General features: G+C 43.4%; 1 protein-coding gene across 1 annotated transcript in view; it reads left to right on the forward strand.

Moving 5' to 3' along the window:
• NR3C2 (nuclear receptor subfamily 3 group C member 2) overlaps positions 1-23,200 on the forward strand; it is a 312,431-nt gene that overhangs the window by 261,367 nt on the left and 27,864 nt on the right. Inside the window, exon 5 of the mRNA XM_006770137.2 lies at positions 1,199-1,343. Within this exon, the coding sequence (XP_006770200.1) occupies positions 1,199-1,343 (145 nt within the window). The remainder of the gene's footprint in view (positions 1-1,198; positions 1,344-23,200) is intronic.

Genomic DNA, 23,200 nt, shown 5'->3' on the forward strand with positions numbered 1-23,200 from the left:
AAGCAGATGATTCAAGTCGTGAAGTGGGCAAAGGTAATTCCAGGTAGGCTTGCCTCTCCTTCCATGGTCTGTGTCCTGAACTGGACAGGGCAGGGCAACCTCTTACACCACATCCAACTGAGTGATCAGAGTTGGCTTTCTCTTAAATCCCGGGAGCAAATGGTAAAATTATCAGATGAATCGAGTGCGTCGCGGAATTCTGGTTAGTGTGCTCACTTCTCCGGAGCAGTTAGAGTTGAAGGTTCTCTTGGTAACAGGTCACACATTTCCTGTGGATGACTGCAATGGCAGTGTCATCCCAGAGAAATGGTCGTGAAAGCAGAACAGCCTGTTACTAGCAGCTTGTAACCAAGGCTGATCTAACCAAAGACCAAATACACCAAGACCTGTCTATTAAGTTGTAGGAGCCCCTAAAAATCTGTCCTTTCAAAAAATAACATCTTTCCTCTAGCACCCTTTAAATTGTCCTTGAAATTCCTACTTTAGTCATTTTTTATGCCACAGGATTTTATGAAGAAGGTCCCCATTAATTTACAGAAACATCACTTAGAATTGCTACCATAACAGCCCAGTACAGTTACCCAAAGCAGTTTGTTAAAGGACCTGTGGCCAACCAACAGCCATAGGAATGCAGACTGGGGAAAGGAGCAGCAGAAGGGCTTGAGACCCAGAAAGGAGGCCTGTGGGACAGGGGACAGGTGCCAAGAGTGCTTATCCAAATTCAGAACTTTTTTGAAGTCCAGGGTTATCCCAGACTATGGGAAGCAAGGAATAATGCTTGTTCAACCGCTGCAAACTCATGAAGAGTAAAAGCTACATAATTGCAGATAAGACAGTAGCTGATGTTATTAAATTACCCTATATGTTAATATTATTAACTGCGAGTAGGATAGAGATGTTTTACAGGTTAATACAGAGTCTTTCAGGCTAACCAAGGGTGTTAGACCATCATCCAGCGAAACGCCCTGAACTTCCCAGTCTTATTGGCCCTGGCTATTCACCCTCATTGAAAATTTAGAGTGAATTGAAATGAGGCGTTAAACAGGGCCAAGCCCATGGTGGGTGCTCTGTAAATGACTGGGACATTGGTTGGAGTCTTAGAGGAAGGTGGCTGTTGGGAGGTTAACTTAAGAAGCTTCTTCCTGGAATGTTCTCAAATGCTAAGTGTGTTTCTGTGTTTAATTGTTCTGTTCTTCAGGATTTAAAAACTTGCCTCTTGAGGACCAAATCACCCTCATCCAGTATTCTTGGATGTGTCTATCCTCGTTCGCCTTGAGCTGGAGGTCGTACAAACACACGAACAGCCAATTTCTCTATTTCGCACCAGACCTGGTCTTTAATGAGTGAGTACCTGTTAATTAGCCTTCATAAAGCAGACTGCAGCATTATTTCTTATGTCTTTATGATTTCTAAACATGTATGTTTGTGAAGGAATCCACTGCTGCTTGCAATTTTTAAGAGTTAAAAAAAGCTATCATTTGAGAATTTAAAAATTACTCTTTACCAAATCATCGTGCACATGCCTGCATATGGATAAATCAGTATATATAAATCGCACATAATAGTATGTGGGAATTGTCCCAAAAGAAAGATGATCCAGTTGGCTCCAAAAGCTGGACTGGTACAAAGCCACAATTAATAGAAAACAGCCACTTTTGGTATCTACACTCAGACTGTCTAATTTCTAGGAAGTGTGAGTGTAGAAGCACCTACTTCTGTGCACATTCATGTAGTGGTTCTTCTGTTAAGGCTGCACAGCTGCTTGGGGAGTTTTCATGACAATTATATTTATTCTTCTTTGCAGTCATAAGAGAAGCCAAACTGTTAGTTTTATGATGCACTTTCAAAGATTGAAAGGATTGCGGTTGGTTTTCCTTTGGCCGTGAATTCCTTCCTATGTTTTAAGTTTACATGTTAATGCTGTTTGTATTCCACATGCGCGCATTTCCTCTGTGTCTCTCCAGCAGTGCTGCTTTGTATTTGTTGGGTCAAGAGATACAGAAAATAAACTGGAACGTTTGGGTGATGAAGTGAACCACAGCCATATTCCAACAGATGGCTCTCCCTGGAGATATGAAAATAGGGGTGTTCAGTGGGGAAGGAAGCAGATGAGAAATAGATTGATGATCAAAGAAACAAAAGCAATGGGAGAGATTAAAAGTGGACACAGAGTGCCAAGATGCTGAAATAGCATCAGCACTGATTTACCTGGGAGGGCTGGTTCACCCGAATACGGTGACCTGCAGGCACTAGTATCCCAGGATAAATCAGGAGCGGCAGTTGTTGGCTCTCAAGGTGACCCTTCTCTTGGCAATTACAAAGAATAATTCTGTTACTGCATAAATTTTCACCAAAAGCCTGAAGTGCGGCCAAACAACTGACGTGCACATTTTAATTTACTTGTTGTCCTCGGTAATTAGTTGATATTACTAAATAATAAGCCTGTTTTAAAATATGGCTTATAAGCCAAAGAAAAACATAGTAAAGAGGGTATTTTCTTTAAAAAGAAGTGAGGCTGTTGGTGTCATCCAGTGTGTCTCCATTTCTTTTCAACAGGAGATTAAAGTGATCCATTTAATTTCATTTAGCACATACATTTTTGTCATAAACTATATGTAACATAATTTTCCATTTTAATTATTTTAAGTGTACAGTGCAGGGGTGCTAATTGCATTCACATGTACAGCCGTCCCACTGTCCGTCTCCAGTCCTTTTTCACCGTCCTTAACAGAAACTCTGATCCCAGGGAGCAGTAACTCCACATTCCCCCGACCCCAAAACCCTGATAACCGCTAGTCTGTGAATTGGCCTGTTCTAGGTATTGCATCAGAAAAGGTGTGTCCTTTTGCTTCTGACTTATTCCACTTAGCGCGTCTTCAGCGTTCACCCTTATTGGAGTATGTATCAGGATTTCATTTAATGGCTGAATATTATTGCATTGTATGTATATACAGTGGGTCCTCGTTGATAACAGGTTTTGCACTTGTGAATTGGCCTCTTTCTACATTTATTTGTCAACCCCTTGCAGCACTCTCGGGGCTGTTTGCAGGCCTGCACAGAGGCAGTGCGTTTCCGCGGCCCAGCCCGTGTGTTTCAGCTGAGACTGTGTCCCGTGTCAGCCTTCGTGTTGTAAACAAGTGTCCTTCTCATGGTCTACTTACTGCCATAGGTTGGCACTGCTGGGCTTTTTGTTTGTGATTTCCCTGTTGAACGTGACTCCCAAGCACATGCTGAAGGCTAGGGTTCCTGAGGGCAAGAGGCTGTAATGCGCCTTAAGGAGAAAATGCAGGCTCTAAATAAGCTTCTTTCTGTGCTGTTGGCCGTGAGTTCAAAGTTAATGAAACAGCAGTATGTGTCACTGAGGTGTCTCTAACAGAGATACACATAAAACGGGAGTAGGTATAGGTCAGTTGATGAAAATGTTAGAGCCAGTGGCTCTTGAGAGCCTCATGCTCCCGTAGGAGGAGCAGTTCAGTGCTCGCTAATTCAGTCTTTGCTGCCACCTCCTAGAACATAAGACCTTATTTATTTTCCCCAGATAGAGAGACTTACCCACATTTTGTTTACTCTTTCATCTGTTGATGGACATTTGGGTTTTTTTCCCCTCTGGCTACTGTGAATTTTGCTGCTATCCACATCGGTGTATAAGTATGTGTTTGAATCCCTGCCATCATTTCTTCTGGGTATGTACCCATGAGTGGAACTGCTGGGTCACATGGCGATTCTATATTTAACTTTTAAGGAGCCACACAACTGTTTTTCACAGCAGTTGCACCTTTTCCATTTCTGGCAATGTAATGAGAGTAACAAGAGTTCCAAATTCACCACATCCCTGCCAGCACTTATTTTCTCTTTTGTTTTGTTTTTAAATAGCTATAGTAGGTGAAAAGTGTTGTGGAGAGTTTAAAATATACTCCATATATAGCATCATGTAGATTTAAAGTGTATAGCATGTTGATTTGATACATTTACATATCCTATATAATAAAAGCCTAATATGCTAAGTATCCAGTCGACCAGTTGGCCGTTCAACCAATCAAAAGTGTAATATGCTAATGATATGCTTAGGCTGCTCAACCACTCACTATAATGTGCACTGACCACCAGGGGCCAGTCTACCAGTCGATCAGTCACTATGATGTGCACTGACCACCAGGGGGGCAGATGCTCCAACTGGTAGGTTAGCTTGCTGCTGGGGTCCGACTGATCAGGACTGAGCAAAACTGGACAGACATGCCCTGGAGCCCTCCCGCAGTGGTCCCTCGCTGACTGGCCAACCTCCTGTGTCCCTCCCCAACCCCGATCGTGCACCAGTGGGGTCCATTGGCCTGGCCTGCGCCCTTTCACAATCCAGGACCCCTTGGGATGTCGGAGTGCTAGTTTTGGCCTAATACTGCAGGCCAACCTGAGGGACCCCACTGGTGCACAAATTCATGCACCAGGCCTCGAGTTGTAATACGATTGCCATTGTGCCTCTAGCACCTTTATCATGTCAGATAATCATCATTTCCTTCTTTGTGGTAGGAACAAATAAAATCTAGTCTCTTAGCAAGTTTAATGGTTATAATACCATTGTCTGTATTCACTATACTGTGCATCAGATCTGTAGAACTTGTCTACTAGTTGAAAGTTTGTGCGTTTAAACAGCATCTCTCTTCCCCTACCCCTAACCCCTGACCACACCACCATTCTACTCTGTTTTTGCAAGTTTGGCTTCTTAGGTTCCACAAACAAGTGATATCTTAGTTTGCTTTATCTGTCTGACATGTCTCTTAGTAGGTATGAAGTGGCATCTCCTTGTGGTTTTGATTAGCATTTCCCTAATGTTGGGAACCTTTCATGTGCTTATTAGCCATTTGTATGGCTTCTTTAGAGAAATGTCATTCAAGTCCTTTGCCCATTTTTTATTAGGTTGCTTGCCTTTTGTTCTTGAGTTGTAGGAGCTCTTTACATATTCTGGGTATTAAACCCTTATCAGATACATGATTTGTAATTTTTTCCCATTCTGTGGGTTGTCTTTTCACTTTCTTGATATAATATCTTTTAATGCACTTTTAAAATTGAAGTTTTTAATTTTAATGAAGTCCATTTTATCTTTTGTTGTTGTTGTTGCCTATGTTGACATCAATTAATTTTTAATTGTGTGCAAACATTCAACTTTACAGGTTCCAAACAAAGTGCAAAATTGTAAGAATCCTTCTTAACAAGTGAAACTTAGGGTCAAGCACCTTATATTTGAAGCCTGGGAGAATTAATGTCAATAAAGAGTTTGGAAAATAAGGAATAATAAACCAAAAAAAGAAAAAGAAAAGGTCATGTAAGCTCTTTATGCATTTATCTGTTCTAGAAAATAGTAATAGAGATAAAATGGAACCAACAACAAAAGTTGCATTCTAATGTTATAAGTTTAAATGTTACAAAATCACATAATATTTGAATGAAAAGTTTGTTTCTTTTTCTGAAAACCATTGACCTCAACTTGAACCTAAGACTTCTGTAAACTTTCTCTCAACTAGAAAGAGAAGGGTGGAGCTGCGTCTTTTTCAAAGGACTGGGAAGGGGGAAGGCTACTCCCAGGAAACATTTGGGGATGGCACAAAGCCTTTTAGGCAAGTTGAGCTTGATGCGGTAGCTCTATTACAGGGTGCTATCACAGACCCTGTATTTTTTAGGGAAACTACTAAGTTACAGAGAATGTCCTGCAACTAACGTCTGAATGTGGATGCATGCTTCATCCTGCATTTATTCAGTGTTCTACGCAGTGGTTTTAGAATACCGGGGGAAAAAATATATAATTCCTGTCTCATGGAACATAGCAGTCTAGTAGGGAAAAAGAAATTATTTAAAGGATCCCAGAGTTATTATTGTGATAAGTATCAAAAAGGAAAATTGCTTTGAGGGCAAGCAGTTCATGGGAGGTGTTGATCTAGTCAGGAAAGGTTTCCCTGGACTAAATTAGTGTCAATCAGGTGAAGGAAGTATAAGAAGAGGAGAGCTGATTTAGGCTGAGGCACCAGCATGTGCAAAGGCCCTGTGGCAGGAAGGACCTGAATGAAAGACATTGTAATGATGGACATGGAGAGATGTGAACAGGTGTTGAAAGCCAAAAGCACCAGCAGTTGCCAGTGGTTGGATTCTGGTGAGGTTTGGAGGGGAGGAAGAAGTCAATGTCTAGGATGACTTCCAGGTCTGTGCCTTAAGTGCCATGTAGGATTTGGTTGGTGTGACTCCCTGGACTAGGGAACAAGGACAGAGGACCAGGGTTTAGAAGGGGAGAGTAAGGGAGGCCAGATGTGGACATGTGAGGGTTGAATCATCTTTGAAACAGTATCCAAGAGGAAATATTAAAGAGGCAGTTATTTATACAGATCAGAAAGTTAAAGAGAGATCCAGGCCAAAGATACAAATTTGAACACATTTTGCAGTAGAGGCTAAAGAAGGAATCCCACATCTCCCTGGGATGAAATGCCATTGTAGCCCCCAGGGAGATGTGAACTGGAAGTCTGGAAGCACACCCACTCATTCCTGCCAGCACCTTGCACATTTGTCCCTGCTGAATATGCCCTCTGCTTTCCCCTGGCAGTGCCTGCACTGCTGCACCCTTCCCCCAAAGCAGGAAGCGACCTGGGCTGGGGAGTCACGCGTGCTGTTCCACTGAGGGTAGGACCTGCTGCTGTGGTCCTCTCCACTCTCCACCAACCCTCTACCGTTGAGACCTCCTCTCACCTGCAGTGATGGCTCTTTTTTAGGTGTCTGTATCCCCCACCCACCCTTGTCTAGGTGGCACCTTCTCATTGAAGTCACAGACTCAGTCTCATCGTTTTTCATTTCCAGCACCTACACTGTGTCCAAGGCACAGTAGGTAAGCTGTAAATATTTGCAGAATAAATGAATTATTGAACAAATGAACCAAATAGTCTGTTAATCAGTCTAGAAGGGGATTTCTAAATTATCCTTTCTCGTGATGAGGATGAAGTTTAGAGTAAAGAATTGTGACATGGGGTTCCATGAGTGGAGGCACTGTTGTGTTTAAAACAGTGGACAGAACTTCAAAAGGCAGTCATTCTGCAACCTCCCCCTCCAGCTGTGCACCAGCAGTGTTGGACCTGGAGGAAAGGCAGGGAGTAGGGAATAATTAAGGAAAACGTTCTTTCTAACATTGGGGTGAAGATATGAGTTAGTCCTTTAAATTAGCATAGAACTTTTCTTATAAACTCAAAACTTTTCAAATATATATTAAATGATTAATTATTCCATTTTTACCTTAAAACAGCTTATCATATATTGCACCAGATCGCTGCAAGTATTCACCTTTACACTATTGAAACTCCCATTTAAGCCTGTAATGAAATTTCTTTAGAATGTTTTTTATTAACTTCTAAAATGAAGGTTTGGTCTGCACTCTCTTTGGAGACTCAGCCAGTACTTCAGAATTAAAGTGTGGTTAAGAGCAGATTTGTATTGTCTCAAGTTGTAGCCCAACGAGAAATGTGTTTTGGGTGACCTTTCAGTGCTCCGTGGCTCTGAACCTTTCCTTGTTCTGCCTCACAGGTTGTTGGTAAAGTAGAGAAGGCGTCGTAAGTCTTGGTGTCCCTTTCAGACCCTCCCTGTGAGCGCTCTGACGTGGCTGCAGGAGGGGAGGGGGACTCAGCCCACACCATCCTTGGGACCAAGTGCTGACTCTGTAGAAAAGCCACGTGAGACGCAGTCGGTCGTCTCAGGTCATGTTTTCTGGAGTGCGGTCCCTCCCTGTTGGGTGCCCAGCACGGGCTCACTGTGCTGTCGGAGCCCAGTCGTCCTCAGAGCTCCCCTGCACACAGCCCTGCCCGCAGGACGGTGACCTGAAGGCCCCTCTGTGTCTAGGGTCCCCCAGCTCCTGGTGGCCTGGCTCTAATGCAGGCTGCATGTTCCAAGGCTGTGCCGCATGGTTCAGGGGGGATCTGAGCGTCCTCGTGGGGGGCTAAGCGTGGTTGGAGGTCCAATGTGGCATGCTGTGCACTCCGTCCCGAGGCTGGGCATTTATTCCTGACGTAGGGGCGACTTCCGTGCCTGGACTCCTCCTCCAGCAGAGCCAGAGCCAGGGCCAGGGCCAAGGTCAAGGTCAAGGCCAGAGTCAGGGCCAGGGCTAGGACCAGGGCCAGGGTCAAGGCCAGAGTCAGGGCCAGTGACAGGTGAGGGACAGTAGTTCTGATGAGAGGGACCAAGACGAGGGATGGAGCCTGAGCCAGCTTCCCCTTCACTGCCCCAGCCTCTCTTTGCCTCCTCTATTCCCTTTCTGTTCCAGTAGGATTTATTACTTCCCATCGGCTCCCTGGGACCCTGCTCTGTGTTGTTTCTAGTCTCTGGCCTACTCCCTTTCCCTTCCCCTCTGTCACTTGCTCCCTCCTCCTCCAACTCCCCTCCTCCTTCTGTCACACACACCTCTTCTCCCATCACTGAGATGCCCCTTGTTGGATTTTTTTTTTTACTTCTGGTTTACCAGGGGATAAACTTTAAAAGAAAACAAGTCCCTTCTGCACCTCATCTCTGCCTTGGACCCAGTGAAAGCCCAGGCCCTGTACCAGCAGCTGGAGGGCCGGGTCTGCAGCAGAAAGTGTGAGCATTGTGCTTGTTGGACAGGAGAAGCAGCTCCCCTGAAGGGCGCCTGTGCAGACCGACCCACCACCCACCGTGGCTCCCACTGCTGCCTGCTGCTTTGCCTGGCCAAGCAGATGGTGGAGTTTGAGAGTCCTGAATTAACAGAAACAGTGTCACTAGTAGGAAATGGCCCATTCTTACCTGCAAAGGGCAGAAGCATTGCAGAGTGGCATTCTCTTACACAGAGGTGGGGTGCAGAGGACACCTGTCACCTGAAGGAGGCCACGGTGGGCCCTGGGGCAGGTGCATTGTGGCCTGTGGAGATCTGATAAGCAGCAAACTAGAAACAGTCATTTGCTCAGTGTGTATGGGGGCAGAGGAGAGGTAGGTACAGTCCCCCCAAAACAAGAGCTATTTTCTTTCCTTTTTCTTTTTAAAAAATTTTCAATTCTAGTTGACATTCAATATTATATTAGTTTCAGGTGTACAGCATAGTGGTTAGACATTTACATCACATACGAAGTGATTCCCCCAATAAGTCTAGTACCCGCCGGACACCACACACAGTTATTACAGCATTATTACTGCCTGTGGTCCCTATGCTATTTACATCCCCATGACTATTTTGTAACCCCCCTTCTCCTCCCAACAGTATTTTATTCTTCAATGAACCTAGCGTAACGGTAAGAAGTAGAGTTGTAGTAAGAAGATACTTCTAGACATTTCCAGCAGAGGAACTGAGAACAGGGACATTCTCAATGAATTGGGCACACTTCAAGGAAAGGTCCGGAAATGAGGGTGCCAGGGACAGGGACTGTCCGTACCTGGGGAAGATAACCCTGAGGAGAGCGGGGTTAGTTTAACACCAGAACCACAGGCAGACTTCCTAACTCATTTCCTGACCCGCTTTCTTTTTTGCCAACCCCTGCCTCTCATGCAGGACCTCTCGGGGGAGATGGGGACACATGTTATTCATTCAGTTGTTCATTCAACTAACTTGAGTCTACTCAGCACTGATCCAGGCACTGGGAATACCACAGTGACCGCACCGTGGAGCTCACACCCCACGGAGGGTGGGTGCCCGGGACAGTGGGAAAGTGGAGGCAGCTTTGTGAAGAAATGCACGGCTGTGTCCCCAAGGCCCACGGCTTTAGGCAGCACGCCTTCGTCCCTGTGGTGACTGTACATACCTGCAAGAAAGTGGCATTTCCCGTGGTGAGGTGCGGTGTGGATGTATTCTCTCAGAGGGCGAGCGAGGTACAGAGCTACACCAATCTTCTGGTGCTCTAAAGCATCCAAACTCATTCTTGACTCAGCCCTGACATTTGGTGTTTGCTCTGTGCAGGAGGACGGCTTTTCTCACCATCTTGTCTCAGCCCCAGATATTCCGGATCCATCAGCTTTTGCCTGGCCACCCAACCTGAACAGGCCCCTCTGCCTGGTTCCTCCCCATGGCATCAGGGCTTATTTCCTTTGTGGTAGGTCTCCTGCCCCCGTAATGTCCACTGGGGGCAGGGGCAGGGGCAGGACCTGGCCTGTCTGGCTCACCTTTGCGTCACCAACATCTAGGATACTTTCTGGCATTAGTAAGTGCTTGACGAACTGATTAATTTCAAAATGCTGTTTTCAACATTATTTCCTGCTGCATAAACTCTGTGCTGGACAAATGAGCATTTCTTTCCCCTGGTGCTGTCCTCCCCCACTGTGTATTCTCTCCTCCCACTTCCTTTGCTGCTGCTCCATTCAGGCACGAGGGACTTTTCCTCCCAGACTCTTTTTTTTTTATATCAGTTGTTTGGTGCTTTATGTGTTGTATGTACATTTCACTCCAGATAGATCATAAACTCTGAGAGCACAGAAAGTATGCATTCACATTTTTTCAGAATAGCCAGCAAAAGGCTTTCTACACAATTGGCACTCAGAGACGACTTTCGGCTTGTTAATGAGGACTTTTCCTAGCGTGAGGGTCAGAAGCAGAGTCCCTGCGGTGGGTTTGCCCTACAGTGTTTTTAGGGCTTAGCATGTGAACTTAATGAAACGGATTCATTCTTTGTGGAGTTGTTTTCAAGTTTCACGTCAGGAAGGCTGCTGTATGGTAATATGTCTTGCATTGTAGTGTACCTGAGAAATACCCTAAGTCGTTAACGAATCTGGTTAGTTGCCAGTAGAGTATGAAATTAAAGCAAAGCAAATAGGAAGGAGCAATCTAAACCATATATAACTGTATTGGAATAACAAGGGAGCTATTTTTCATTTTGAATAAAAGTCAAAACCAGTTTAAGATTGTATGTTACCTTTAAAGGCGTAGGGTGGCTAATATTAGCATATTTTTAATTTCAGTTAGCGTGCTCAAGAACTTTGGTCTCCAGCTAAAATACTCTTCCCTTCCGTATGAGATAAAAACCACAGGAGTGAATTTCTTTATTGAAAAATTGAAGAGAACATTGAATTTTGGTGCAGTGGTTGTGTTGCCAAAGTGGGTAGGTGGGGAATGGATTGATTGATTAATGACAGGACCAAGGAGGCTCCAGCTTCCCCCATTGACACTTGTCACAAGACGGGATGATGGCGTGGTTGGCGCCCTCCGGATTGAAGCAGGAGAACATGCTCGCATGTGTCTTGATGTGTAAAGTGTTCTGAACCGGTGTCTTTAGATACTTCTAGAACCAGAACTGAGCCACATGATTATCCATTTCCATTGTATCACAACAGAATGTTGATTTGGGTTTTATATCCCTCACTTCCAACCATGAACCCTAAGCTACTTTAATAGGATTGTGTGTTTGGAGGGCTCTGAAGAAGTCATTTAATTTCGGGGGGTTCTGGGATTGATACTCTTCTGAAAGCAACAGTAGATAAGGGCAAGAAACAAACTAAAAGAATGTCCTATTGGGAGACCCTCAGCTTCCTTATGTATAAGCTCACTCTATGTCTGGTTCCTTCGCGCTGCAGTTGGAGTGTTGTCCCAGCCAATGTACAAATTTACATTATTGCCCACATCTATGCCCCTCCTCCTTCAAATCGACAGTGCCTCAGTAGAATCCATGGAATTCATAAACTCCCAATTCCCTTTTGGTGCAGGTATGATACCCCTCTCTGTCTTAATTAACTCAGGCCACTGTCACAAAACACCACAGGTGAGGGGCCTGCACGGGCGGTTCTGGTGACGGCCTCTTCCCCACCTGCAGGCAGTGCCTCCTCAGTGTTCTCAGGGGCAGAAAGGAAAGGCTGTGGTGTCTCTGCTTTTCCTAAGACACTAATCCCATCATGGGCTCCACCCCCACTGAGCGACCTCCCAAAGACCTCACCTCCTGATGTCATCACAGTGAGAGTTGTGGTTTCAGCATATACCGTATTTGCCGGCGTATAAGACGATTTTTTGGCCCTGAAAAATATGCCTCCAAGTGGGGGGTCGTCTTATACGCCAGGTACACTTCAGATAGACTGCCCATAGTGCTTGCCCCGTGCCATAGTGGCCTCCCGATGCCCGCCCACTTCATTCCACATACCGTTCAGGCATCAGCTGCTGGGTGTATGCTCGGCTGTTACGCGATTTTGCTGTTATGCGATTTTACCACACTCGCAAAATCGCACACAGCCGAACATACACCCAGTATCATAGCGCAAAATCGCGAATCGCGATACCATACTGGGTGCATGGTTGGCTGTGTGCGATTTTGCGAGTGTGGTAAATTCAGGTTACCGTATATTTCTTTACATATGCATTGAAGATTCGCGATTTTGCGCTATCATGGTGCCTGTTAGAATGTTGAAGAGCTCGCACTTGCGCACTAGTGAGGTCCCAGGGAGATGCTGATGCAAGGGTGGACCAGACTGCAAACAGGGAGCAGGGACCAATCAAATCAGGCTTTGTATACAGCCAACAGCCAACCACAATAATTCAGTTCATACCATTCTCCATTTACATGATCCTAAAGACTAGTTGATAGCCAAGTGGCTTAGAAGGGGGTTGAGTGATGCGAGCTGATGCTGAAAGTTTGTGAAAGCTGTGCTCTGCACTGTCTCCACTACGTTATCCTATTTACTCCTCCCAGCTCTGTGAGGCAGGAATTTATTATTCCTCTTTTAAATATGAGGAGACAGTGGCTCCAAGCTTTGAACCCAGATGTCTCTCAGTCTAAAACTCAGAATTTTTCAACAGCATCAAGGCTGGTACATTGACTGTGGGACTTGGCTTTCAGCCGTTACACACAAAGGGGACCTTTGGAACCAATGGTGAGTTTCATTAAGTTGGAACCTTCACTAACCAGTCCCACATCATCTTTCATGCATAAGAGTTATTCTTTAAAATGGGTGATAGTGTGTCCAGTGTGTAAAGAACACAATTGGGAAGTAAAACGTTGTTAGAAAAATGGAAACTTTGGTTCAAAGTTTGAATTATTTCTCTAGATCTGTTTTCCTTCCTTCCCTATATGACGATATTTAAGAGCTTAATTGTTGAAGACCCAGGGCTCAGTTCCTAACTTTGCTGCTTATGAGCTTGATGTTGCAAGTGAGTGAGTTAGTGTCACTAAACCTTCATTTTCCTTGTTTAGAATAAGGACTAGATCAGCAGTTCGTACAGGGGTTGTTCTCAGGACCTCTTTGTGCTCTTAAAATCATTGAGGACCCTGAAGAGTTTTTGTTTATATGTAATACTATTGGTATTTATCCATATCAGAAGTTAAAACAGAATTTTTAAAATTGATTACTTGATTCATTTTAAAATAACAGTAGTCATCTCTTTCTTGTAGATTGAGGGATATCATCACACATTGCATTTATTGATTTAAAGTGCTACATCCCATTGTTTTAAATTGAGGTTACGTGTTAAGGCTTTTATACGCTTTTCCAAGAGGAAGAAAAGTGACAACCCAGAGTTTCTCTTGTACTTCAATATGACCTTTTGTTCCCTCCCTCCCTCCCAGAGCCAGTGTCTGGCCAGGGACTGGGGGTCCTGTCTGCTCAAGCAATCTGAGGGACCTAACACTTTTGAGCTGTTGGCCTTTAACACATTGCTTCTGGGTGATGGACACACCCCCCCCAAAGACTCATTTACTTGTTGTTAAAGAGAGACTACATGGCCGGTGCCATCTGCTTACAGGAAGTTCAGAAGTTCACAGAATGAAAAATAGACGTTTACAAAATGTCAGCCGTGCCCCTCGCTGCCTTGACTAGTAACCTACAAGCGGGTGGAGAAGAGAAGGCGCTCAGGCTACCCTTGGACTACGCATTGTGCTCATGTCATTTCATGTGCGTGTGTAGCGTGTTTCTGTGCTGATGCTTTACGGGAAACAGGTGTCCCTGCTGGTGGAGGGCCTGGTGGTGTGGTACTCATTCCACGCAGTCATGAATGATGTAGATGTTCAGAATGTCCTGAACAAAATCTGCTCTGTGACAGATGTTCAGAATCAGTAATAAGAAAGGACACGTGGCCAATCTCTAATAAATTAATCGAATTGAACATCATAATTTTTTTAAGGCAAATGATTTGTCAGCTTTCAGAGTGACTCAAACAAAAGAAACTACCTTTCACCCAGAGTATGGTGCCCGGAGATGTTTCCTAGGACCCAGTTGATTAATGGCCAGCGCCTGTGATAACGGTCCCTAGAGGTTTAGCTATTTTCTTCTTCCGAAGCAAGACTCTCACAGTAGAGGAAGGAATCTGTTATCTTGCAAAGTGAGCACAATTGCTGTGCACCTTCCACACCCCCACCCTGGCACATTCAGCCCCTGCTCCCGTCACCTCCGCGGGTGTGAGCCGTTGCTATGGAAGCACAGCTGTACCTTCATCAGAGTGAACGTCCTCCTTTATACCTGTGCCAGGCTGTGATTGCAAGAACAACATCACTTTTGCATCAGGAGGAGTATGACTCCACAAGGTGCAGCTTGGTACAAATCTTGGATTGCACTAGGAAGAAGTGATTTGCTGTCACCCTTCACCCAAACAAGAGTCTATCAGCACTTCTAATTTCAGCAGTTAACTTTCTTCACATTCTTGAAACTCACTAGTTATCAGGCCGGAATCTTACCTTTTATGGCTCCTTTTTACAATAAGGAAACGGTGGTCGTTTGTTAAAATTAAGCAATGTCTTTAAGCATGTATCCCAATCGTCCCTATTTAAAGCCACCGAAGGTTTTCTGTCTTCTATTGAACCACCTGTGGTCTGCATACCATGAAATTTCCAAAAATTAGTATTTAAGTCTACAGTCTACAAAAATGAGGCTTGAAGGTATTAAAAAACTCCATCTTCTTTGGTCTCCTTTCTATGTGCAGGGCAATTTTGGCCATAAATCTTAACAGTCGTAAGTGCACGTCCGCTGTTAGGTGTTTTGACTGTAGTTGAACAGTGCAGAGTGCAGGCTCTGAGACCAGACTCAAAAGTCACTTTATTGAGTTAGGAACTACACCTGCTTGTCTGTCAAGGACTCATACAAACTTCCTTACCAAAGCCTACAATCAAAACATGAGGCTCGCTAGGTCTTAACATGTCCGGTGAACAAACAGGCCCGCCTCTGAGCCCGGGTAGGAGGGCCGCTGGTGCAGGCCCCTCCAGCAGGAACGGGGCGCAGTGGTGTTCACGTAAATCCCTTTGCCAGAGACCCGCACTATCGGAGGAGATAGTGAGCTAATACTCTTTCTTAAATTTTCTGCAGGTTACTGTGTTCCTTACCTTATCCCAGAGTGAGAGATTTAGTCACATATCTTATGGATAGGTGTTCCATGCATGATACCATAGGTAGAGTCGTGAAAATGTATTTAGAAATCACTTTTTTAATGAATTACATTGTCATTAGTCTGTGAAATTCAAAATTCAGTGACTACTAAGATTGACCCTTTAGTTAAGCCAGAACATCCTTGTATTGTGATTTACCAGCGAGACCCTCTCTCTCAAATCGGAGTTTTCACAGTGGGTCACGGCTGCCTGTTTTCTTTCCTCTACCAAAAACATGCGTCCTTGTACCCAAAAGAAACTGTGCTAAGCATGTAAGTATTTAAAAATCTAAGGTACAAAGCAATGTTTTACCAAAAACTTTATGGTAAAATACATTTATTTCCTGATTTCTAAGACTGTCCATAGTCAGATATGGTTGCCATGTAACCAGGCCCCTTCTAGATTTTTAGATCGTCAAGTGTTATTTTGATCTGTATAACAGCCATGAAAGCCAGTGGAAATTGTGATGCTGGCGGTTCTATGAAAACATGTCCCTTCTGGAACATCAATTAAGGTGACAAACAAAACCCTGAATTGGCTGTTAACTATTACTAGGCTTGGCCATGTAAAATGGATGAGAATAGATGGGTGTCATGGAGACCATGGGACACCACTCTCTCTGACACAGGAGTCCAGTGAAGCAATGACCACAAACAACATTCGCCAGTGATCCGGAGATTGAAGCTGCTGAGTTCTGCCATGGCTGTAAATAAATGACGTAAATATTATAAAAATGAACAGACATCAACCACAACTAGGAAAATAGTCCTCCTACGGAGCTATCTTGTTTGTCTGTTGAGGATAAATCTAGTAAGAATATGAAAAAAATTAAAAACCATAAACTGGAATAATTTGAATGCTCAAATTGAGGTCATTTTTATTCTAATTAAGGTTTGTGTGTTGGGGGGGGGGGACGTGTTTCTGCATCTGTTTTTAGGAAAATAACAAGCCTGAGACAGGGACCATCTGTTACACTGACCATATAACAAGATGTTAGATTTGCTCGGACATAATGATGTGGTTTGCAGTATCAAATGTGAGGAAGGGCTGGTCTTTTAGACCTGCCGTGATTATGTGTGTGCACCACACCACTCAGGCTATTTAACTCTCATTGACACTATCGCTGCATACACTCTAGCAATCACACACACACACACACACACACACACCCCTAGGGACAACTTATGGCAGTAATAGCATATTAGCAAACCTGTTCATAAAGAGGCCGCCTCTTGAGATCACAGGGACTTCAAAAGTGAGCTTCGCTGTGTGTTGGTTATATCTGTATTTGAAGAGCAACTCAGAGTCTGTGCAGTCACTGAATGTGCCTGTTCTCAGTAGCGACCAGGTGTTTATGAAGCACTCACATACTTGTGGACCGATGCATCGTAAAAAGTCAGTCATAGACAGATACGCACCTTATATCTGGAAGGACACAGCCCTTCCAAGGGACGAGAGCTGCCTATTGTTTAAACACTTCACAGGTTATTTTTGGAATTCCTTACTAAGTAAAGTGAAGTCTTACACACCTAATTAAAAGGTGTTTGGTACAATACTGCTAAAGTGCCTTCAGTTACAAATGTCATGGTACCATCGTGGGTGCCCGGAAGTGACTGTCAGGACCCTCTGTGCTCTGGCATCATCTCTAAACTCGGCCCATGTGAGATGGTGGCATCTGGGAAAAGTGAATTTTCTGAAAGAGAAAGGACTGATAGAGAGTTCTTCTAATTTTCCTTCCCCCTTCGGGTACCAAAACTACAATAGACAGGCCTTTGGGGCACTGTTTCTGACTAAGTTTTTGAAATTATGGTTCATTAAAGGACTTTTATTCTTCCTGTTTTCAAAAAGCATTTAGCACCACTTGCCATAAAAGCATGGACACAGCAAGTCTAAATATCCATCAAGACACAAAAAGGTGAAAAAGACAAGTCATCAAAATAAAGGATAAAAGAGGTATTTTATATGTTATAAAAGAAGAAGACTGAAAAGCCTGGACCCTAAGAGAAGTTACATAATTAAACACAAATCTTAGTTTTTTAATCTCCTATCAAACAAAGGATAAAATAGTAGGTGGGATCATGTGTTGCAGAAATTTTTTTTTTAATTTAAAAAATTTAATTGTACTTAAAATATCAATAAAATTTACCATCTTAACCATTTTAACTATACCGTTCTATAATGTTAAGTACATCCACATTGTTACATAAACAAGTCCCCTCCACCCCCTCTTTTAGCCCCTAGCAACCACCATTCTACTTTCTTTCTCTGAGTTTGACTACTAGGTACCTCATGTAAGTGGAATCATACAGTATTTTTCTTTTTGCAACTGGCTTATTTCATTTAGCAGCACGTCATTAAGGTTTAGCCACGTTGTAGCATGTGTCAGAATAGCTGTTAAATAATATCCCATTGAAGGCTTTTACCGCATTTTGTTTACCCATTTATTTGTTGATGGACACTCGCGTTGCTTTTGCCTTTTGGACATTGTGAATAGTGCTGTTGTGAACATGAGTGTGCAAATGTCTTAGAGTCCAGTCTTAGAGATTCTCTACATAGAAGTCAGCTTGCATTCTCCCTGCCTAGGGCCACAGCTTGAGTTCCGGGAGGCGGTCAGGCTGGCCTGGATGCTTTGTGGGCTTATCAGATGTGGTATCTACTTATCAGTGTCTACCTGTCAGAGTAGAAGATGAATATGATTCCCGGACTGCATGTAGCCTGGAGCAGTCATTTCCCAGGTCAGCTGCCTCCAGATGGTCCTCTGGACAACTAGAGGACTAACCCTTTCAAATGTGCTTTTTGCTAGTGTCTTGGTAATCTAGTACTTGAATACTAACACACTGGCATGTTCCTGCAGACAGCGGTGGCCAGTAGGTCCAATAGGCTGTTCTCCTAATGTGAAACCTGGCAACACTGTTAACATGTACTGATCGCACATACAGACTTGTTCAGATTGTTTAGCTACTAAGTTAAAAACCGGCAGCTAGCATACAAATCATTTAAACTGTGACTCTCCTTCCCTCTGTGATTTTAACGGGGGCTTTTTTTCTAGTTTCCTATCTTATGTGAATAAACTCCATTTCCAATTCTACATTCCCTCAAAAGTGGGGGGTGGGGTAGGGGTGGGGGGAGAGAGATGTTTTCTAACTCTTAAATTATTCACTTTGGTTGCAAATGAATTGGGTTTGGAGACATGAGATTATTTTAATTTATCATTTTAAAACTTTTTTAATGATCATATGCTTGTAGTTTAGTGTAATGGATGTTCTAAGAGAGAGGACAGGATGAAGTTATAGCTATGAATAAAATTGGTGTTCTAATTGGAGAAAATGATAAGTTTACAAAACTACGGAAACATTTCTTTTTCTGAAGGGTTTCTCTAAAAATATTTTTAGAACTGTTTTTCTCAAAGGTTTTAACCAAGGTCTTTGGAATGGGACTGGGTCTCTATGCACATTTTGGTGGTTGTGTGTATTATTTATCCAAAAGCAGAAGTTACTCTGTTCCTGCAAATGAAACAATGTTTAGAAATGGATGATGTGCCCACGGTTTATAAGTAGAGACAGGTGGCTCTCAGTTATTCAGGTCTGCTGTTCATGTTAATGTAGGGATATTACCTAACTCAGTAATCTCCTTCAGCCTCTGCATTAGTCTATTGTCCAAGGGTGACGTTTGCATTTACTTTCATCTTTTAGAAGCATTATACAAAACTCATCTCTTTCCCAAAGTAACCCATATTTTTTCACATTATTCTACTCAAAATGAGGTAAGATTATTAAATGAATAAAAGCATGTAGCAAAAAAAAGATGTCTGTGAGGTAATATTGCAAAATTAATATCAGTATCATGCCAAAAAGATTGTCCTTGATTCAGCTTCTTTGGATGTACATTTCTGTGCATTTAATCTAATTATACAGAAATGATGTGATGCAAAATGTGTTTTTGAGATGGCCTATTTTCTTGAAATTTCAAGCTATATTGAGTACACAGTACCCTTCATTTAGAGAACTCAATTTCATGCCGTACCAACAGCAATGGAATTTGAAAACACAAAATCTTACCACATAATGGGGACCAAAGGATAAATAATTGAGTGAATATAACAACAAAACATATGAGGGATCAAATATCTTTATAGCAGTAAAGAGATACCATGGAGAAAAGAGCTAAAAACTGTTGGGCTGATAGATGGAGAGAGGAAAAGGCACAAGGTTTTAATTTTTTAATTCTTTCACTATTGTTGACATACAATATGAGTTTCAGGTATACAACAAAGTGAATCAGCATTCATACGTCTTATGACATGACCACCACAGTAAGTGCAGTAACCATCTGTTCACCCTCCATAGTTATTACGATACTACTTACTGTGTTCCCTGTGCTGTCATGACATCCCTGTGACTTATTTTATAACTGGACGTTTGTACTTCTTACTTCTCGCCCCCTTTCTTCCTGTTTCCTCACGCCTCTGGCAGCCACTACTTTGTTCGTGTATGATTTCACTTATATGTGCAATCTAAAAAAACAAAACAAAGAAAAGGAGACAGAAACAAACTCACAGACACAAAACCTGGGTTTGGATCCTGCTTGCATCCTGGACTTAAATGTTCTTATCATGACCTTGATGATGATCTTCACAAGGCATCGTGAGAGTTAGCAAGGAGAAAGGGAGATGTGGTGTGTGGTAGGCGTTCCATGAAGGGCAGCACTGAAGGCCACGGGAGTTCCTTGGCTACTTCCTCAAGACCGAGAGGTGCTATTCACACTGAAGGGCAGAGCATGCATTCTTCAGGTGTGCGGTCACATTAGCGTTTACATCTGCTTTCAGGTAGCATCTGAGGCCTCTCTTTAATTAGCCTTTCATCTGTGCGTGGTGTTTAGTTACCACATCTGATAACAGAAACACGGACACAGAGGGGTTTAGTTCTCATGCTGTAAGCCAATCCCTCTCACCTTCCCAAAAATCAGCATTCTCTCTGGTGGTTCTCTCGATTCCCCATCCGCACATGGAAATATTAACAATAATAACACAATATTATTTTCCCAAAAAGTCATTTTAGGAATTTGATTCTGCCATAACTGGTTTGGCTGACTGGATAGAGCATCAGCCTGCAGAATGAAGGGCCCCGGGTTCGATTCTGGTCAAAGGCACATGCCCAGGTTTCAGGCTCATCCCCAGTAGGGAGCATGCAGGAGGCAGCCAGTCAATGATTCTCTCTCATCATTGATGTTTCTGTCTCTTGCTCCCTCTCCTTTCTTCTCTGAAATCAATAAAAATAAATTTTTTTAACAAAAGGATTTGATTCTTGGTTTATTTTATCAAAATGGCCACTGGTTGAATTTCGAGAAGCATTTTATTCTCTCCATTATTAGCATACCTACAGCACTCTATAGTTACAAACCTCTGTGGGCTGGTTCCTTCATCCCTGCAAGGGTGGGATTGCTGTTAGTTCCCTGTGTTACACAGGACAAGCATGGGTTCAGGAGCCACACAATCACAGACTCACAACACCAGCACGTGGAAGGGCTCCTGGGTTCTCCGGGGCCTGTTATGGCAAAGCCAAGGGCGGCTGTTCCGCCTCCAGCACAAAGTGTCTGAAGGGATCAGAGGCACCTGAGTGCACTGTTAAATGCATGGTGCCAATGCACGATGCATTATTATCCATCACGTCCTTATTCACAATCTGCCTCCCCCATTTAGGACCTAAATCTCTTCCTTTTTTGAGAACTTCACAGATGCCTCATCTATTGTATTAGCCATTTAACCTTTCTGTAGATTTTCAGGATTATCTCTCTCTAATCATCATCATATGCAAATTTGTGTTCAGTTCTTTTTGTGGCCTTCACTTGCTCTCCTTTTCCTTTTCTTCTCTCTCTCATTCGTTCATGCAGTATTTATCAAACAAAGATTTTACTTATGGTGCTCGTCCATCTTGCTCTCTTTGGCATTCAGAAAGGTTAGCCAGACCTGGAGCCTGCCTTTAAGAAGCTTATAGTTCGCAATCAGAATGGTGCAACTGAATGGAGCCTTTTTTTTTTTTTCTAAACACATGGACATTCTGCCCTTTAAAAAAAAAAGCCTTAAATATATAGCCAGGCTCAAAAGAAAAAACAAAAAAGTGCAAGAACAGGGAATTCACAGCCAGAGTGGTTTAACTTGGAGCTAAAGCTACAGTTGGCCCACAAACTCCTGGATGTGATAAATGCCTTCGGGTGGGTATCAGAACACCAACTGGAACAGCAGGCGAGAACTGGAACTCCAGCAGGGCTGGGGCCTGAAATGGAGCCCCTGCATAGAGCCAAGGCCCTGGAAAGATTGTTCTGTCTACTAACAAGGAAGGAAAAACTCAGCAAGCTGGCCAGCCAGCAGCCGGGGACATGGCAAGGAAGCTGAAAGAAATAAGAAACACAAGCCTGCACCACGTCAAGTGTGGGGTCTAAATTTAAACTACACAAGTCTCGCAAAAAAGCATTCAAGCCGAGAAATTAGCATAAAAACTGGTCCAGAACAAGTGAAATGCCTCTACCCTGACAGTTACAAATGCTAAAACTTCCTACAGAGTCCCTCCCACAGACAGTGCCCCTGGGATTCACCCAGAAGACAAATATATGCCAAAACAATACATGGTAGACCTGCATATTAGCATCCAAAAAAAATTGAACAAAAAAAATCGGAGAAACTATAAAATAAATACATTAAAAGTATTTAGAAGTGTAATAAGTAAAGATATAATTTAGAGAAAGAAGATATAATAACAATAAAGTGAGAAGTATATCATGCAGCATGAATGTTTGAGAAAGAACTAAATATAGCATTTCTAGGAACCTAGGCATGAAAAATATTACCATTATAATTAAAACACCATAGACATTAAATAGATTGGACACAGGAAAAGAAAAAATATTTGTCAGGAACTAGATCTGAGAAAATCACCTAGAATGCCAGTACAATGATAAGAAGATAACTAATATGAGAGGGAAGTTAATGTGGAAGACAAAATGAGAAGGTCCAACACACTGCTAATAGGAGTTCAACAAGAAAAAAATAGCATGAATGGGAAGGGGATGATACTTAAAAAAACAATGGCTAAGAACATTTCAGAACTGAAGAAATACCTGCATTCTCCAAATCAAATGCAGATATTGAACCCCAAGCAGAAGAAATAAGAATCAGTCTGCAGGAGAAACCAAGATGGCGGCATAGGTTGACACCGGAGATTGCTGCCTTGAACAACCAATTCAAATTACACCTAAAAGACAGAACGGACATCATCCAGAACCACAGGAGGGCTGGCTGAGTGGAAATTCTACAACTAGGAGGAAAGAGAATATCATACCCAGACTCGGAGGAGGCGCAGTGCTGAAGTGAAACACTCAGGTACGGAGTGCGTGCGGAGCGGGCTAGCGGCAGAGGTCACGGTTGTTGTTTTCAATCGGGAGGGAGCTTCAGACTCTGAGCTCCAGAGCCAGGCGAGTCTCTAGGGACCCAGACTCAAACAGGAGAAGCGGGACTGTCTGGCTTCGGTCGGAATTCGAAGGCAGCTTTCTCTCCGAGGTTTGCAGCAGTTGCTGGGACTCGGTGAGGCAGAGCCCCTGGGGACGGAACTGAGAGCTAACTGCTCCCTCCACCGGCCCTGAAGATCACCTGGGACCCGCCCAGCCCAAGCCCTGCGCAGAGCCATTTGCTGGATAGCCTCAGGCAAACGCTAGATTAGCACCGCCCTAGAGATCCAGCACAGAAGCTCTCCCACTGCAAACATAGCTGACTCTCATAGACAGTTAGCCTGGAGGTCAAATCACCCCAGTATTGCCGACAACAATCAAGGCTTAATTACAACAAGACTGCGCACAAAGACCACTAGGGGGTACACCAAGAAAAGATTAAAAAATGCGGAGACAAAGAAAAAGGA

The sequence above is a fragment of the Myotis davidii genome, unplaced genomic scaffold (genome assembly GCF_000327345.1).
Source record: "Myotis davidii unplaced genomic scaffold, ASM32734v1 scaffold323, whole genome shotgun sequence".
Taxonomy (NCBI): domain Eukaryota; kingdom Metazoa; phylum Chordata; class Mammalia; order Chiroptera; family Vespertilionidae; genus Myotis; species Myotis davidii.